Source organism: Apostichopus japonicus, chromosome 19 (genome assembly GCF_037975245.1).
Source record: "Apostichopus japonicus isolate 1M-3 chromosome 19, ASM3797524v1, whole genome shotgun sequence".
Taxonomy (NCBI): Eukaryota; Metazoa; Echinodermata; class Holothuroidea; order Aspidochirotida; family Stichopodidae; genus Apostichopus; species Apostichopus japonicus.
Genome location: NC_092579.1, coordinates 17,141,335 through 17,160,826, shown reverse-complemented (window position 1 = coordinate 17,160,826; position 19,492 = coordinate 17,141,335). Strand labels below are relative to the sequence as shown.

The following is a 19,492-nucleotide window of genomic DNA, read 5'->3' as shown; positions in this document are numbered from 1 at the left end:
TCATTATTGATAGAGGAGCGCGGCACCAATTACTCTCAGATGGTTCTGTACTTGATTCTCAAGTACTTTTGGCATCAGTAAGCTACATATCCCTGGAGGGGAATAAGGCAGGTGCTTAGAAGTTTCATTCGGTTGTTAGGATTCTTATGTTTTAACTGTCAAATCAGGTTTGCCTTGCTATTTACATTTTATAATTTATCCGACATGGACTTATTGGATCTTTAACTAGTATTACTCTTCTCTATGCTGGTGAATATATGGTACGTACACATCTTGTTATTCGTTCCTGAAATGTCTGATGTCAATATTATTTTTTTAAACGCTCGGGTGTGAGAGATACTATGAATTTGATACTATTACAAGAAACACACTCTTCGCACTCAGACCTATAGATGGATCAATCAGACTATGTAGATCAAATAATGAGTAGGCTATCATCTTCTCTGATGGCGATCAAAATAGCAGACGTGTGGCCATCTTGCTTGATCCAACACTGTCCTTTGTAATAATCAATCAGTTTACGAAAAAATCATAGTCGTCTTATTATGTTAGACTATAAGATTAATAAACAAATTTTCAATCACAGTAACGTCTATATGGCCCTGATATTGATAAACCGAATTTCTTTAGATAGGCCTATATCTCTCGGTTATGTGATATTTAGAGCGTGTCATTCTTCTGGAGAAGGCGGTTCCAATTTTGTTTGGAAATTAGATTTACATAAAAATGGGTGGTAATCAATGGACGACCTTTAATGCTCGTCATGAAGTTATGAATATTCGATATTGTTATGGCCTCATACTGCATCAAGTTATCCTTAATGAGAATGTATTTGGTCAAATGGGTAGAGGTCGTTAGGGGTAGACTGTCATTTCTATATAGGATAAGTATACTTGATTGACGTTATTAAAACCATTATTAAGGATACTATTTAATCAAAAGTCACACTTAAATCCTTCCCTTCTGCTATAAGCTAGGTGTTATAATCTACTTGTATTAAACACACTTATTTCTTCTCCATGAGAGTCGTAATCATTTCGAGCAGAATTTGTTGAACAAATCGGTTTAGTCATAGACAAGCATGAGCTCATCTCATTCGGTTGGATATTTTAAGTTAGGAATAACCTTGAAACAAATACAACTACTATTTTCCGGGCATTGTTATTCGTTCTAGGGCTCTTATATAGGTATACAAGCAAGGTGAGCGTCACTCTCGTTATTTCTTAAATCTTGAAAGTAGAAACCAGACAGTTAATTGTATCTCTAAACTTGCCTCAAAATGAAGGTAAACCTTTTAATTAACATTATTGACATTCTTGCCGAAGCAAGTCGTTTTGATGACACCTAAACAGGCCTAGACTTCTCATCTTACAGGTTCGCCTTCGGTTGTTCTTTCAGGATAATAACTTAATAAGCTTTCAGACAATGATCGGTATTTATGCGAAGGTATTGTATTCAACTGTAGGAATGCAAAGCAGCTCGTTCACAGACAAGACATCTGGCTTTAGCTCGAATTTTATAAAGTTTTTCGGGACGACTTTTGCGATCACGTAATTGGCCATTCGCTGAATGCGTACTTTCATAATTACGTGCAAGTCATATACCTCTTATTACCATCGATCGCTTCTCGGCCTTTTGGCTAAGATCATGTGTAGTATCTGTTCCCTTTCGAGGGATATGGTGATGCACACCCGACGATGATCACACAGTCACAGTCCCGATGCAAGGGGACTGAGGTTGAGAGCGGATCAGTCGTTTGGTTTTCGTGCCCAGGTTCTTTCCTGGGTGACTTTTCTTAATATGTACCTCTTATTATCATTGAAAGATACTATTTATTGAAAGGATTGAAGGTACATTGCTATGTTAAACCAACGATTATACAATTATTGCAAACTGGATCTTGCTAAACGTATAAGGAGATAGGTTTAACTGGTTTGATAAGTAATGAGCAAACTGGCTTTCTTAAAGGTCGGTTCCTTGGTGAAGACATCCATACATTTCTTGACATTATAGATTATACCTTAACGATTGTGGTGTTCGCGGAGCCTCTAACTTTTCTCGATTTTGAGAAGCATTTGATGCGCCTTAATAGGTTTATAATTATATCGGACTCTCTTCGTTTTTTCCAACTTTGGTCCAGATTTTATCAATTGGGACACAATCTTTTTATAATAATGCTCGTTCTTGTGTTTCAAACAAATTTTCATTTTATTCTATCAAATTACACTGAGAGGTGTTTGCCAAGGCTGCCCGCTCATGGTTTATCTATCTACACTCAAATTGCTTAATTATGTGAGCAATACCGCTGATAATATCCAAGGTATTTTCATTTTTTAATGTCGAACTATCTCAATATGTGCAGATGGTATTGTTTTAATTTCCGATGGTTCAACTGTATCATTGAGGGAGATTATTCAGGTTTTGTATACATTTTGCTGGGATCCCAGGTTTGGTTGGGTAATCTATGATAAGTCCTTTATTATGCCATTAGGTAACAACCTTGTAAATGCACCCTGGCATTTCTTTACTTTTGATTTGAATGTCACGTTTGGTTTTACTAGATATCTTGGAATCATTCTTTCCACACTGACACGACGATGACTTCTTTCTGCTGCAGTCTCTTACAATTTATCGATTTTTAAAATAAACACCCAGAATGCGGTCTTATACAGAGATCTTACTCTTCCCGGGAAAAGCAAATACTATTATTAAAAGTTTAACTATTTCGCAGATGATATTTGTGGTTATTGTTTTACCCGATCCTTCCATCTGTTTTATTTAACTATTATATATGTTCCACTATAGTCGGAACCAGACTATTTACAATTTTATTTTGATATAGTAGAGTTGATTTAATGAAGCGTAAAATAGTTATATCAGGCATACCTGTTAAGAACTATAGCAATGAAATTATTGTGTACAACAGTGTATAGTTGTGGAGGTGAATAATTAGTCTTTGTTTTATCATAATCATAATTAGTATCGTCATAATTACTTCAGGCATAGTGTAAAGCAGCAGTTCCATTCTATGTATGTCATAATCACAAATTGCTTCAAATTGTAATATATCTTGCATGACGGTCACCTTCCATGTTCACGTCATTGATGACGTTTACTGTCACGTGATTTCACTTCTCCATATTTATTCAATATACAGCTGTCCTTAAAGAAGTGTGCGGATACTCGGATTAAAGGCAAGGGCTCCATATCAGGAGGGGAGAAGAAGCGACTGTCGGTAGCCTGCAAGGTTAGTTCTAGTTACTCAACGATGTTGTGACGTGCATAGAAACATTTAGTATCACATAACAGCCGAGCAGGAGTTGTAGCCTGTTTTAACTATCGTACTGACTGATACGTGCATTAAAGGGTAAATGAAGGCACAAACTCAAGTGAGAGATGTTTTATAGACAAACCAAATCATCTGCTAAATGTCTAGGTAGTTTTCTTTAACATTTTTATTTCGTGAGAAAAATGATATTTTTCACATAAGAGGGCCATCCCGTCAAATTTGGTGTCGCAAATAAGCCAGGTATGTCTACGTGCATCACAAAACTTGATAATGAAACAATATGCTGAGTAGACTGTTATGACATGACATGTTTACAATGCATTACGACTTTGTCAACAACAGATGGTTTAGTATTTACATCAACAGGTGCTCTGTTGCTTGTATGAACCTACTAGAAAAAAAAATTCTGTTTGAAGTATTATAATTTGTAAAAGAACTGAGCAGTTCACGTCGATATCGATATATATATATATATATATATATATATATATATATAGCCTGAAAAAAGCATTGTTGGTATCCGGTTTCTTGAAGTCGGAATAGGTATATAAAGCATGTTTGCATAGAACTCAATAATTTTCTCTCATTATCTTTATTGTACTATGACATGTCAACCTTAATTTTCTAACGTGACTTGCAATTGCTCATATAACTATAGGATGTAAGATCAGATGAGCCAATGGTTTATAGTACGGTGATCAAGTTCATTATCAGACTGATTATCGTTCAATGCCACCCGATTCTCATGGCTCTTATCAGTTAAAACTGGTAAGGTGCCAGTACCCCTTAATTAGTTTAAACTGATGCGTGATATAATTTCTTAACGTTTGGTTACATTTATGACCACTTGTTAGAAAGAAGGACTTACAAACAGAAAATATTAAACACACAATCCTGGTATGCATAATGATTGACTGGACTAGCCAGACTACTCTAAAGGTTTCTAAAATAATTTCGTTCACATTTAAAAGAAAGTGGATGACAATTTACTACAGTACAAAACGCAATTTGTACCATCTTTACAAGGTATACTAGCTAGTCAAACATATAGGGACAGTTGTTTAGACTCCTAACCAGTCATTAGTTGAAACAGTATTCGTTTGTTAGTCATTCTTTTCACATTCGCATGCTGACAGGTCTAACAAGTGTTACGGCGTTATAGCACAGTTTATATTAACGGATGTCTCTTATTCACAGTACAAACTGATCAAGCCATGTACATTGAGTGTTAAATTTTATTTCTCTTTTCAGCTTCTGGGCAGGGCTCAACTTCTTTTCCTCGATGAGCCAACCACTGGTCTTGATTCGTATATTGCGAAAGTGTTGATCCATAACCTGAAGAAACTAACAAGAAATGGTTACAACATCGTCTGCACGATACATCAACCTAGCTCGGACGTATTCAATTTGTTTGACAAGTAAGACATTACCTTCTTAGAATAAACTTATTAATTTTGATCTAAAATCTGTAGAAGATATTCATAGTTCCTCACATGGAGTTCGGTAGAAAAGTAGCGGTACCGAAAAGACCCACCGCATTAACGCAAGCAAACATTGTTAAAAACGTTTAAAGTATAAAGCTTGCTCGTGTGTGAATCTTACAACTTTTCCCCCACTATACCGTGTTGAGCAAACTCATGTTTGTAACCTTTTAGTGCCTAAAGAAGAAGAAAACACACAAGAGTATGTCTGGGTCAATTCCTTCAATTCGTTTATACCAGTAATTAGAAAAAAAATTGGTTTTAATTATATTTTCAAGCAACAAGTGACAATAAATCATGGTGTAACGAAACTAAGCCAAGGCAAGGGATATGTGAGAACGAAAAAGGAGCCTGAAGAAATTTCTGAACGTTCCATAAGAACCTGCATTAATACTATTACTTCGGGTCTGGCATCCATATTTATACCCTATAGGGTTGTCCAGTTTAAAGCTACAAATAGCCCGATTTCGTATTATTTGACTGTTATTATCAGTAACACGCGTGTTTAACCTCGCTCAAACTACCGCCCTAGTTTCTTTTCTTCCCCTTCACCCCCTTGCCGACTCTTCAATTTGCTGCAAACGAATAAACCTATAATTGCACTTTATTGCAGTGTCTACTTCCTCGCCAATGGTAAGACAGCATATGCCGGTCCACAGGGCGCCATTTTGGACTACTTCAGTCCCCTTGGTTACGTGTGTCCTGATAATTTCTCCCCGGCTGACTACTACATTGCCGTTCTTTCTGTGGCTCCGGGCGCAGAGAAAGAAAGCTTTAAACGCAACGAGGTAGGTCAACGTTTACACAAAACAGATAAAAATGGCGGCCTTCTATTTCTGGTTTGTTCGGACAAGTAGGCCTACGGTGGCTTTGAACCGACATCTGTATTACAAAATGTTTGGACAGCTGAATATACGGTTGAATGGCCATTTTAAAGGGAAGCAGGACACTTCGCCCAACAACCATTTCGCCCAACTGCCATTTCGCCCAACCTTACCATTTCGCCCAACCAGCCTGGTCATTTCGCCCAACCAGCCTGGTCATTTCGCCCAACCAGCCTGGTCATTTCGCCCAACCAGCCTGGTCATTTCGCCCAACCAGTCTGGTCATTTCGCCCAACCTTGATTAAATATGATACTTGAAAAGTAAACGTTCGGGAATTGTTAAAGTTACAGGATACGAACCGAATATTAAGGAAACTTGAGGACCGATCAGTGTGTTGGGGTTTAGGTTTGATAGTAAACGTTCGAATATTAAGGAATATTAAGGAAACTTGAAGTCCTTTTCTTTGTATAACTTTAGTAAGGAAACGTTACAGAATACGAACCGAATATTAAGGAATCTTGAGGATGGATCAGTGTTTTAGGGGTTAGGTTTGATAGGTTTGATAGTAAACGGTCGGGAATTGTTAACGTTACGGGATACGAACCGAGTATTAAGGAAACTTGAAGTCGTGGTTAAATTGATTAGGCCTACATATGTGATTACATATGTGGTTACATTGATAAATATTACGGACGGGTTTTATATATATATTGTTTTTCACTTAACGTTCCGGAATTGTTAGTCAGTACGATGGACCAGTATTTTAGGGGTTAGGTTTGATAGGTTTTATAGTAAACGGTCGGGAATTGTTAACGTTACGGGATACGAACCGAGTATTAAGGAAACTTGAAGTCGTGGTTAAATTGATTAGGCCTACATATGTAACTTCCAATAATTTAACCCAAAATAAATAAAATTGAATTAGTGAAATAGAAACGGTTATATTATTCCACACCGATTCCCCTTTGTTTATATAATAATATAACTTCCATATAATAATAATAATAATAATATAACTACCAATAATATAACCCAAAATAAATCAAATTGAACTAGTGAAATAGAAACGGTTATATTATTCCACACCGATTCCCCTTTGTTTGTATAATAATATAACTTCCATTGTATGCGTAAACGCCTAAAGTAGTGTAATCCTCCCATTATACCCGAAATAACTGCTCAGACTCCGATCGATATCGAGCGGACCTCACTTTATTTACCTATTACGAAGTAACCTTACCCAAAATAAATCAAATTGAACTGGTGGAATAGAAAAAGTAATATTATTCTGACTGAATATTAGTAAAAATAAGGTTGGGCGAAATGACCAACACGGTTGGGCGAAATGACCAACACGGTTGGGCGAAATGACCAACACGGTTGGGCGAAATGACCAACACGGTTGGGCGAACTGACCATGCTGGTTGGGCGAAATGACCAACGCGGTTGGGCGAAATGACCAGGCTGGTTGGGCGAAATGGCAGTTGGGCGAAATGGTTGTTGGGCGAAGTGACTCGCAAGCTTTTAAAGTTTGGTCGTGATGGTGTGGCAATTATGGCGCGCTCCACGATCTTGTATTAGAACTGTCAGGTATGCCGTTGTTCATTCTCTGTATTGCATAGAATGGGTATTTTCGATATAAGTTCGATTGAAATTTTGCAGTTAGGTTTCTGTGACGTCATTGACAGTCAGGTGAAAAGAAAACTGACTCAATTCTATGAATTTTCAGACGTCAAACTAGTAGTGAATAGACCGTAACACTTGAAAGTAAACCCCCGTTTAGTTTTTAATATTAATATTTTCCTCCTTATTTTTGTTCTTTCAGTATCTTTGCGACCATTTTCTCATCAGTCCAGCAGGGAAGCTTATTGAGGGTTTAATTGGCGTCGAATACACAAGGCAAGAGGCAATTCGTGTAAGTGGAAATTTCTGAGCAATTCTTGATCAATATTAATCCTAAAACTGACATCACTTTCGAGCACATAATCTAGTTATAGATCCCTTATTTCGTATGTCAATGAGATTATATTTTCACTCTACTCTGTTGACAACTGTCAAGTATACACACACACCCATATATAAATATATCATAAAGTATGTGCTACATATTGCGAGATATCACAACCTCGTCACACATGTGATTTATATGTTGTCTATCATGTTTCACCTATAAATTTTCGTTCATCATATATTATGTATTATGATGCTCTAGAGTCTAGGCTCTAGTAAATTATCGAGTGGAGGGTAAGTGTCCTTTTGAAAAGCGAAACACGACTTGATGTTCTAGTTGTTTCCAAATATTTCATTAGAAATTATCTGTTATCTTTGAAATTCTACATCCAATTATTAATCGGATAACAGAAAACACTGACTGGAATAAACAAATAAAACTAGATGGTATAGCCCCCCCCCCCCACCTCTCCCATATAACAGAGTTTCTCAACAGTTGGTACTCATGGAACATGATCCCACAACTCCACAATTTAGTCGCGGGAATAGATTCGTTTCAGATCATTAGCAAAATCATCATTTTCTTACATCCGTCGTTAAATATATTCGTATAATTTCGTCATTCTGATACAAATTTTTGTTTGATTTTTTAATATGATTACAGACCTCGGAGGATTCCAGAACCGAAGATGTTGGTAGATTAAGGTAGATTGAATTGAAGGGTATAATTACTTGGCAAGGGAGTCCTTGCAACGAAGGGTAGCCTGGTTAACAGGTAGTGACTTAGAGTACACTTAGATTACTTCTGATAGGTGTTTCTATATTGGTTCTTTAAACTTCATTAATAGATGTCCTGGTTTTCAGATGTGACTTCAAGAATTAAGTCAATTTATTGGACAAAGCTCTGACCGGACTTTGTCGTAAGAGTGCAACCACACGAGTACCATATGAGTACAAGTAAGATTTCCCTTGGTATGAGTACCAGTACCAGGTTCTAAGAGCGGTTATGGTTAATATTACGTTAGTATTAATGTTATAGCTTATATCAACGTGACCCAAGTAAGATCAGCGAGTACTAATCTATGAGGGCGAGTATACAACCGTGTTTAATTAAGCAAGCACGCTAGAATACGAGTAAGGAGTACGCGTAAGGATATACTTACTACAAACCTGGGTAAAAATATACTTCAACAGAATTAGGGGTTTATCAAGAATATCAACTTGGCATGTTTCTGTAGTTTTTTACCTTCAAATCAATTGAGTAATAAAAACACAAGCAAGCATGCACACACCGCATTTTGGACATATAGCTAAGAGCGTACCTGGTAAACTAGATCCGAGAATGTTATTTTGAAATGTTTCGTTTTCAGAAACTGACGTGTGTCTAGCTAACTTGAAATCCAAATTGATAAAAGAGATTGAAAAGTAATGGATACCCCACAGGTCTAAAATATTTATTTTCTCATATTTTATTTTCTCTTTTATCATTTGTATGTTAGTGGAGGCAATACAAGCTGGTTCACAAAATTCGCCTATCTCAGCTGGAGAAGTGCAATTTCATTAATGAGAAACCCGAGCTTACTTTGCGCAAGACTCGCCACAACCATCGTAAGTTGTATATAATGCCGGTGTAATTTAGCGTGGAAACAATCAGAAGTCTATCAGAGACATATATAATGAATTGCTTGTACTATTAGCATTAGTGATTTGAAGTATATAAGAGGACAGCAATTGATTAGGGAAGTTGTTCACAAATGACTTTTAATTTGTATATCTTCTTTACCTTTAGTTCATGAGTGTTATTCTGGTGATTATTTATTTTCATCCTGACCAAACCATCGACCAAGGCAGGATCGTTGATACTCAAGGAATGCTCTTCTTTTTCTGCGCCAACTTTACCCTCGTCAATTCAAACAGGCTCATGGAGGTATGAAAACATACACGTATGTGTGATTCATGTATCCCGTGATGAGAGAATCATCAGGACAAATAAATTGCCAAGCTTCTTCTTTTCGTTCCCCCCCCCCCCCTTTTTAAAAATATTTATTTAGTTAGGTCTATTTCGTTTTTAACACAATATTTATGATAGAAGTCATATTGTGCACGTAGAAGTTGCGTCTTACTTATATACTTATTTATTTATATATATATATATATATATATATATATATACATATATATATATATATATATATATATATATATATATATATATATATATATATATATATATATATATATATATATATATATATATAAATGTACGTTTACGACGTTTAATGAACTTGCCGATGAATTAATTAATATACGAATTAATATTTAACTCATCCATATTTTAATTTGGGTTTAATGGTTGTGTTTAATGTACTAACTGTAAGTCTTTTGACAGGTCATTCCACGGGAACTTCCTTTACTAATACGAGAATATAAAGACGGCCTCTATGACGTCACCTCTTACTTTCTCTCTACGCTTCTGACGCAGGTAAATCAATTGTAAAAGTTCTTATACAAGAACACCATATAAAGGAAACAAGGAAAATCGATTAGGCGACGGGCGGGGGTCGGGGGGGGGGGGCGTGCGGGCCGGTCAGGATCCGTGGAATTGCATTCTTGAACCCATTCGTCTCTTGAAACAATGAAGGCAAGGCCCTTCATAAAACGTGACGTGTATGGGCCTGACCGAGACTTATTTTAGACCCAGTCACGATAATTATGGGCGAGGGTACTATGTTGACATGTGCTGAATATATTAAGGTTTGGTTTTATTACTGTACACAAAAACGTATAATTAACCCCACTTCGCATTTACTTAGTAAACAGGACAATTACGTTGGGCAGGAAACCTTATTGAAGTATTTCGGCTCGCACTCAAAGGGTGCAAGTAGCAAACCACTAGCCTGACCAGAAAACTGGCAACAGGAACTCCATCAGATGTTAATAAATAAACATTAGGTTACCCCTACAATCTACAAGTTCTTTTGATAGGAACATATTCACGGCTCGTACAAGGTTACATAGGTTAAGTGTGTTATTTGTTTTTTATTTAATCTGAAAAAAATTCTTGAGATATTAAATATTTGATTCGGTATAAGTGCAACAGCAATTCATAGTACTACTCACATTATAAACAAACTTTTCCTTTAATTATACGTTATTTTGATGTTATTTTTTCTCTTATTTTGGTTTTCTTTTAGAGTATTGTGGCTGTGATCTTGCTTATTATATCTGTGGCAGTGATTTACCTTTGTGGTGGACTTCGACTAGAGTGGGACGCCATTACTATATGCATAGCGATACTAACTGTCGCCTTCTACGTAAACGTGACCTTTGGTTAGTATAGCCGCGTTGAAAATTGTGACGTCAGAGTTTTGTATACGATAATCTTTTGCATGCATTCATGACAAAAAGTGTTCTTAAAATAAAGATAAATTTGATAAACTTCTTATCTGGAAATTAGTTAAAAGGAGCATTTGCGAATACTTAGTAATCAAAAAAATTAAAATAATGGCAAATGTGTTTGGAACGTTCATATTATGACGAGTAAAGTCCTTCAACGATTCCGCATAAACTTGCTACGGTAGGGAAGAAGGACCATCGCATTACGATGACTTCAATATGATTTTTACGATATTCCCTATTTCGGTTATAAGTTTTTATTGTTGGTCTTCTACATTTTTTCTTTATTGGGGAGGGAAGGGGCTAGAGGAGTGAGGGCAAGAAGGTGGTTATGCAAAACTACTGTTTCATAAAACCATTATTTTGTTATGTTATTCATGGTTAAGAATCCTAAGACATGTTTCTTCCTGTAACAGTTATGTGTCAGTCAGTGATCTGGGAAACGCAGAAGCGGGTGATGGTGGCGGTGCCTCAGCTGTGCTTCATTATGAATGTCCTGGGAGGATACTATATCAATATCAGGTACAAAAGCTTGTAAAACAAGTTGACCTTATCAAATGTGTGCTATAAGATGGGCCATGAGATCCAGATCCGGCCCAAACACAATTCTGTGCCCGGGCCCAAGTATTGCACTCTAGTTTTAAGTATAGTATGAAGATTTGAACAGGACCTCATATATTCTTTATCCAATATTTTCCCTGTTCAATTGATAATTTTCCGATACTCCTATTTGACCCTGAGGCAGTGGCGGCGGAACCGGGGGGGGGGGGGGGCTTGGGGGGGGGGGGGGGCTCAGCCCCCCCAATGAAAAAGTTGAGGGGGCAAATGCATGATAAGTCCCCCAATATTTACCAAGGCTCCGAAACGTGCATCTGCCCATTTTTCAATGCATACTTGTCGATCTGTCCGATGCACACGTAAACTATATAGGTGTAACAATTTTAGTAAATGCTGGGGGACCCTCGGCCCGTCCCCTGGCTATAGACCACATTGTCACCCCAACCGCGTCTTCTTGTAATAAGCTAAACGCTACACTCATCAAAATTTGCGTTCACACTATGAGTACACGCAAGGCGTGGAACATGGCTTTATGTTTAAACGCAATCAATTATTAAACGAACAAAAACACAATATTAGCATTTCACCTATACTGTATAGGGTACATGCATTCATGACATGATGGCAGTGCTAGGTCACAGAAATTTGTTTGCAACTGCACATGGTTTTAGAATTACCCATTTGTTGACATTAAGAAATGCTTTCTGTTTTTTCTTATGACATTTATTTAATTCAGGGGCGTCGGAGCCGGTACGGGCAGGTCCGGCGAACGCCGGACCAATATTCATGACGCAAAAAAAAGAAAAAAAGTAGGACTAAAAATTGGAAAAAAAAATCTCGGAGGTATATGTTTCAATAATTTTCAATAATGATGACGGCAAGTAGGCTAAATGTGACTACTCTGGAATGGCAGGGGTCTTATTTTCAAGCTCGGGAAGTGCCATTTCCTGCAATCTGGGAGGCATATTTTCAAAATTTTCTCCATTACGCTACTCGCCAACCGTGGTGGCGCGTAGCGTTGTTTGACCTACCAAACTTCCCTCCGATAATTATGATAGTTGGCCACACTCTGAACCGCCGTACCAATCAAAAATAGCTTCCGACGCCCTTGTCATTATTGCATTTAATTGCAAGTAGTAATTTACTACACTCAAAAACGTCTTTGCCAGTACACGTCGAGTAATAGCTACTCTCTTAAAACACCATAGAATATACAAATTACAATGTTTTTACAGATTTTTACGTGCAATCTGAGAAATTGCAGGCTTGAGACCCATGTTTTAGGGCTAGGTATTCGCAGCATAAAACACTCGGGAAGTGCCGTTTCCGGCCATCTGTGGGGTTTGAAAAACCCCAAATTTTCTTGTACGCTCCGCGCCAACCGATCGTGGCGCTCCGCTTAAATAGTCTCCACGTATTAGCCCCCCCAATAATTTTTCCGTTCCGCCGCGCCTGCCCTGAGGGGCCCGAAGCTATATCTCACTGATGCCCTCTCGCTAGGCCCGGCCTGTGGTGGCGGGGAGGGGCGGGGTGGGGAATGCTCCGACGATGGTCTAACATGATTCTGTAAATTTTTGAAGAAAAGCTATTTTGTTTGTAGCATCCCATGGTTTGATCGCTACAGTTTATTGATCCTACTTGTTTAATAGCCTACACTTCGCTTACAACATGGTTTCACGGATTCATAGCACGCTTACACAGTATTGACGAGAATAACTACACTGAGCATGCGCTATGATTTTCTTGGTTACAGAACAATCCCTGTGATATTGAAGCCCATAACATACTTCGACTGGATTCTCTCGTCTTTTGAAGCCCTCTCGATTAACCAATGGCGAGACGTGGAAAATATCGGTACGTGAATGTACAGACTACAGCATTTGTGACGTTTATAGTAAATGAGAGCGAACCCTAATTTTGGCGCCAAATAACGTCTGCGCTTAAGGATACGTCAAACGCGTATCTCAATGTGTGGAGTAACAATGGTTAGATGTGTGCAGATGAAATTATGCGTGATACACAGGCTATACTATTTCAATTCTTCCGAAAATTATGTAAATGGGGTAGAGCGATCTTCTACCTTGATATATCAGACATAGTTATGTCCTTATTCGTTCCCATTTGAAAGGAAATGGCCCCTTTTGTATACAATTGATCCACCTTCTATTATTAATTAGTCCAAATGAAGCTTAAAATATATTACAGGAACTCCACTTTAATGTTGCGGAAAATCCATATTTGAGCTTTAAGAATCCGTTACAAGCATCATGAATTATTTTTTTTTATAGGTTTTGGTCTGTTTCATAGTTTTCTGGTGTTTTTAGATTTTTGTGTTCGTATTTTACATACTGTTTAATTTTCGTTTATGTGTTTTCTAGACTTTTTATTCCTTTGATTTCTCTGTCTTTTTATATTTTTATTTGTTTTAGGTTTTGTAAAAGCGCCTAGAGGCCTTTTGTTATTTGGCGCTATATTAAGAACTTATTTATTATTATATTATAAGGGGGTTTGAGAAATTTCATATTTTTCATTGAATATTTTGTAAGGCTTATTACTTTTCTTCAAATGTTGGCCAAATTCGCGACTTTTTAAATTCATCCCAAAACCGTGACATTTTTGTTAGCATATTTGATGGGTTTGATTCTAAATTATATTGCAAAATTATCGATAACAAAATCGTGAATTTGAAATTGGCAATACTTTACTTTTAAGCATACCGTATGCTGGAAGTTACTTATAGTACTTTCTATGAGGAACTTGTTTTTTCCAAGATATTCTCAGATATTGGGATGTGTTAAATTTAACTTTTGTTTCTTGCTTCAACAGAGTGTTCCTATCATAGACAGGAACCTTGTATTTTAACTGGTGAAGCTGTCCTTGATCAGTATGGATTTAAAACGGTACGTACAGAATGAAATTAAAATGACAGGGTTACTGCTGTTTTAACTTTTGTACTTGGGGGGGGGGGTAAGATGTTACATCTTCCAGGGGGAAGGGTCTAATGTAAGGGCTGACCCGTCCCCCTTTGAGAAATGTTAGTAGGCTGGTTAGACGAAATGATGCTAGACCATTAGATTGCAACTTTTGAAACAATGCTGAAGAATCTATATAGTACAGTACACGAAGATTCTGTTTGTTGGAGGCGGGGGGGGGGGGGGTTATTCGTCAAACAAATATATATATATATATATATATATACATAAGAGTAAAGCCTTTGGTGTATGAATATAATTTAAATATATATATATATTTCATTCCAGGATGACTTCTTCGTCGATATTGGTTTCCTGTTTCTTCAGTTATTTGGTTACCTCTCATTCTCCTGCGTCTTGCTCTTTCTGAAGATGAAATACAAATGGACCTAGCTCAGGTCTTATGGCTAAGCGACATAGTATCGCAGCTATCTTAAGGAGAGATTGAAATGGGCACGGAAGTCGAAAAGAAGGAGAGCCACAGGCAGTCTAACATTCCAAATGATTTTGGGAATGTAACCCTTAAATTTGTAAACAACGACATTGTCCTAGGACGTATTATATCCGTGAATATAAGGGAACCACCTCCAAACTCCGAAAAACTAAGAAATGCAAGGGGGAAAAATATTTCATTGGCTTAGCTAGTATACAGGGAAGGCGTTTCCAATTTGTAGAAAGTGCCGTTGATTACAATTTATATATATAAACTGACGTTTCTTTTGACCACACAAGCCAGCTAGAACAATTTCTTAGCGCTATTACCAATCTACACTGTACTCTCATATCAGGTTCAAAAGCACTCTTACTGACAGAATGCACAGTTCCTAACCATTTTTTCTGATATATTAACCCTGGATAGGATATAGTATAGTATAGAATAGGATAGTAGGGTATAGTAAACTGCTCATACTGTCATTGCAAGTGCTTTGTAGCATGGCATGAAAGCAGAGTATGTAAAAATATTGTCTCACTTGAGTGTTGACCACTAACAGATCTTTGCTGTTGATCATTGTCAATGCAGACATGGTTAATGTGAAAGGTGAGGACTACAATCATTCTATTAGTGTACAATTGACATAGTAGGCCGTTAGGGATAAGTTCACCTGAGGAGACTGCAAATTTTGAAATCTGCAAGATCAGTTCTAGCTGTGTGGACTGATTTGCCTCTGATGATCCTTAAAGTCATAGACAAAAGCAGTCCTTGCAGAAAACTTTAAATAGCTGTAAAAGTTGAAAATCTTTGCAAACTCTTCCATCTTTACATAGGAACTCTTCCACCTTTACATAGGAACTCTTCCACCTTTACATAGGAACTCTTTCACCTTTACATAGGAACTCTTCCACCTTTACATAGGAACTCTTCTACCTTAACATAGGAACTCTTTCATCTTTATATAGGAACTCTTTCATCTTTATATAGGAACTCTTCCACCTTTACATAGGAACTCTTTAATCTTTATATAGGACTATCTTAAACGAAATGATGCAAAACAAAAGAGAAGATACTTGAGAGAAGTAGTTATCTTTGACACTTCAAACCAAGTTTTATTTTCAGGTATACCAGGGTTGTACATTTCAAGTATCTCCTGTTGTCAATGGTTACATCCAGTTACCACAAATGATTTAACATGCGATTGTGCCTATTGGTATAACTGCTGTTGAGTGTTCAAACAATTTAAAACAATGAAAATTGCCTCTTGCAGTTTAAACTGGTATAATTGCAGTTTAAACTGGTATAATGTCAATGAACTACAGTGTTATCAGTAAGACGGTCCAGACATGGGACCCGGACATGGGGCCCCGATTTGTGTGCAACTAGGGTAATACCTTATGTATGAGGGTCCCAACTGAGCTGAAAGATGAAAACTGGGTTGCAGGAGGAGGAGAGGGGGGCACAAAATAGCTTCAAGATTTACCAATTGTTTAGTATGTATCGTATACTGACTGGGATGTTTTAGTATGAATGAACAGCCATAATGTAGTTAGAATAGGTTATAAAGACACACATGGCTTGGCAGTGTGACCAAACCTATTCTTCAAGTCTATGGTGACTAACGAAAAATTTGAGTTTCACTAAGTCATTGGATATATGTCAACTTTAGATAATACATTGATTTTATTTCCTAGTTCAATGCTTGCGTTGTATGCTATCATTTATCCATAGAGACTAGATTAACGTTTTTCTTCCCTAATGGGACAAATTGTTAATGGTGGAGGGTTCAATCTAATAGATAACCAGCAAGTCTTAAAAAAGAAATGATAAAATGTAAAAAAAAATCTTAGTTAACTGCAAATTCGAATGACATTTAAGTAACGGGATAATAAACTGTTAATGAAATGTAATAAGACTGTTACAAATGATGCCATTTTACTTGGCAGTTTAATTAATAAAGATATTAATTTGTTTGCTTTCTCTTCTTTGTGTACGGCTAGTTTTTCAAGCATCAAGTAATGCTGTTGATTGTAAAATGGAGAATTTTTTGTTGTTGTAAATATGAAACATTGATGGCATATCATCAACTACACTAGGATACCAGACCCACCCCATTACCATTTCAAAGCAAACTGTCATTTTTTTTCCCCTTCAAATTTAAAAGTTAATATGTTTCTAATTGTAAATATCAAACCATAACTCTTAATGACATATCATTAACTAAACTAAGATAATTTTAATTAACCCCAATTAGGGAAGGTTTGAAATGACCTGCTTTAATGTCGTAAATTGCATTAACTTCATTTGATGTCACATATATGGTTACTACGGATTAAACAGACTCACCACAAGAGCTCACCATAAATCCCGTCTCCCAACCACACCTCCCTCCCCGGGCCCTATCACATCCTTTTGAAACATATGTGACAACTTTCTTATCTTAATCAGTTGTGTCTATACTTTGTACCCTGTATCTACTAAACTTATAATCCTTCTTTACACAAACAGCTAAATCCCACACATATAAACTTCACACATAAACAAATATCTCACATTCAAACAAAAGTATGGATACTACATATATATATATAAATATATGAATACTAGGCAGTATGAATACTAGGTAGTATTAATACTAGGCAGTATCAATACTAAATGTGAATACTAGGCAGTATGGATACTACATATATATGAATACTATGCAGTATCAACACTAGCCAATATGGATACTACATATATATGAATACTAGGCAGTATCAATACTAAATATGAATACTAGGCAGTATCAATACTACATATATAGGAATACTATGCAGTATCAATACTAGGCAATATGGATACTATGTATATATGAATACTAGGCAGTATGGATACTAGGCAGTATGGATACTAGGCATTATGGATACTACATATATATGAATACTAGGCAGTATGGATACTACACATATGAATACTATGCAGAATCAATACTAGGCAGTATGAATACTGCATATATGAATACTAGGCAGTATCAATACTAAATAGGAATACTAAGCAGTATGGATACTACATATATATATGAATACTATGCAGTATCAATACTAGGCAGTATGGATACTACATATATATGAATACTAGGCAGTATCAATACTAAATATGAATACTAAGCAGTATGGATACTATATATATGAATAACAGGCAGTATGAATACTAAATTTATATGAAGACTAGGCACTTTGAATGCTCTCTGTAAAATTTTGTTCCTTTTTGTTGAATTTTGTTTTCATTCTGCTTTTATCTAAAATCTAATTTTACAAGCAGACACTTTTTATAAATTTATCCAGTATATAAAATATATGTAGTTTAAAGCTTTCATGTCAAGGTGGGCTATACTACAACAATATCAAAGAAAGAACTAAGATGGACGGATCTTTTTTCCCTTCCTAACAACAGACAGGGTTCACATCCTGTATTCATTCAAAAGTGAATTATTTACACAAATATTGTAATGAAAGACAAAATTTCAAGGTGGATATTCTCATCAAGTTGCATAGAATAATGCCTCCCCAGTTCTGAACATTTCATCGAATGCCACTGTGAACAGATAAAACAACCTATATTACTCCTCTCATGTTTTACTGTAACATACTGTACTGTTCTGTAACATACGTAACATACTGTAACATTACTGTAACATCTCATGTTTTACTGTAACATTCAGCCAATGAGAGATGGTCAAAGATCCATCACGCCACTCACATCATGAAAACTTGAAATTATTGAACAGCCAAAAGTTGAAACCGAAAGTGTGAATTAACTTCAAAGCTTCGAAACAATCCATACAAAAACTTCATACTATTTAAATGGAATGTAAGAGCACAACACCACTGCACGATTCTATGCAAGAGTAAAGGACCTACACGATATTTATATCTGGATCATAATATTTGCTCCATTTTTGTTTTGTCTGGTTACCTTCTCTTCGTTAAGGTTACACCTGTAAGAGCAGGGCCACTCCAGCTAGGGTCCATTTTGCCGCCTTCTCTTTGGTCTTGAGATTGAAAGTCCAGACAAAGGTCGGTCCACGTTGTTTGGTCTTGTAGACTGGACACTGGTAGATGTTACGCGTGTCCTGCTTGTCCACGGGTATGGCACGGATGAAGATGACGGGCATGTTTGGCGTGAGTTCCTTGAGACGGGCATCGGCGATCATGCCCGTCTGGGTGTCCCACCTGGCGCCCTCCATGAAGAGACCGTGGACGTAGGATCCCTCTCGGGGCGGGCTGTTGATGTCCTCCTTGTTCTTCTTGGTGACGTCACACTGCAGGCACATCTTGTCCAAGGGCCATTCGTTCTTACGCGCCATGGACTGCATGATGGCCGTCAGGAAGCTCTGTGGGTTGAAGAAGCCACACAGCCAGACAGCGCTGGGTAGTTGGAAGTCTGCGGTCCAGTTTTCAAGCTCTTTCACCCTCAACAGGAGATCTGCATACCAGGCGCTCAGGCTGTACAGACTCGGGTATGCCCGACTATTCCAAGACTCGGGTACTTGGTTCAAGAAGAGGGCGTTACTGAGTTCTTCCATATCTGCCGTGATGGTCAGTTCGCC

General features: G+C 37.1%; 2 protein-coding genes and 1 pseudogene across 5 annotated transcripts in view; 2 read left to right on the top strand and 1 right to left on the bottom strand.

Annotated features, from left to right (window-relative positions):
• The window catches only part of LOC139959542 (protein white-like), a 23,980-nt gene extending 5,204 nt beyond the window's left edge, over positions 1 to 18,776 (top strand). The window contains exons 5-18 of one of the 3 annotated variants that reach the window (XR_011790162.1): positions 3,158 to 3,247; positions 4,541 to 4,707; positions 5,384 to 5,558; positions 7,421 to 7,510; positions 8,210 to 8,250; positions 9,045 to 9,153; positions 9,335 to 9,472; positions 9,935 to 10,027; positions 10,740 to 10,875; positions 11,358 to 11,463; positions 13,253 to 13,353; positions 14,326 to 14,399; positions 14,760 to 17,572; positions 17,989 to 18,776. Coding sequence is in view for 1 of the 3 variants with exons in the window: in XM_071957248.1 (XP_071813349.1) it covers positions 3,158 to 3,247; positions 4,541 to 4,707; positions 5,384 to 5,558; positions 7,421 to 7,510; positions 8,210 to 8,250; positions 9,045 to 9,153; positions 9,335 to 9,472; positions 9,935 to 10,027; positions 10,740 to 10,875; positions 11,358 to 11,463; positions 13,253 to 13,353; positions 14,326 to 14,399; positions 14,760 to 14,864 (1,425 nt within the window). In the remaining 2 variants the exon portion in view is untranslated. Of the gene's footprint in view, positions 1 to 3,157; positions 3,248 to 4,540; positions 4,708 to 5,383; positions 5,559 to 7,420; positions 7,511 to 8,209; positions 8,251 to 9,044; positions 9,154 to 9,334; positions 9,473 to 9,934; positions 10,028 to 10,739; positions 10,876 to 11,357; positions 11,464 to 13,252; positions 13,354 to 14,325; positions 14,400 to 14,759 lie in introns of all 3 variants that reach the window. The other 2 variants (XR_011790161.1, XM_071957248.1) reach the window with 2 other exon arrangements.
• LOC139960750 (U2 spliceosomal RNA) lies at positions 1,620 to 1,833 on the top strand (annotated as a pseudogene).
• Positions 18,208 to 19,492, bottom strand: part of LOC139959541 (dynein beta chain, ciliary-like) — a 56,676-nt gene continuing 55,391 nt past the window's right edge. For both annotated transcript variants that reach the window (XM_071957246.1, XM_071957247.1), the window contains one exon: positions 18,208 to 19,492. In XM_071957246.1, coding sequence (XP_071813347.1) covers positions 18,875 to 19,492 — 618 coding nt within the window. In that variant the 3' untranslated portion in view covers positions 18,208 to 18,874.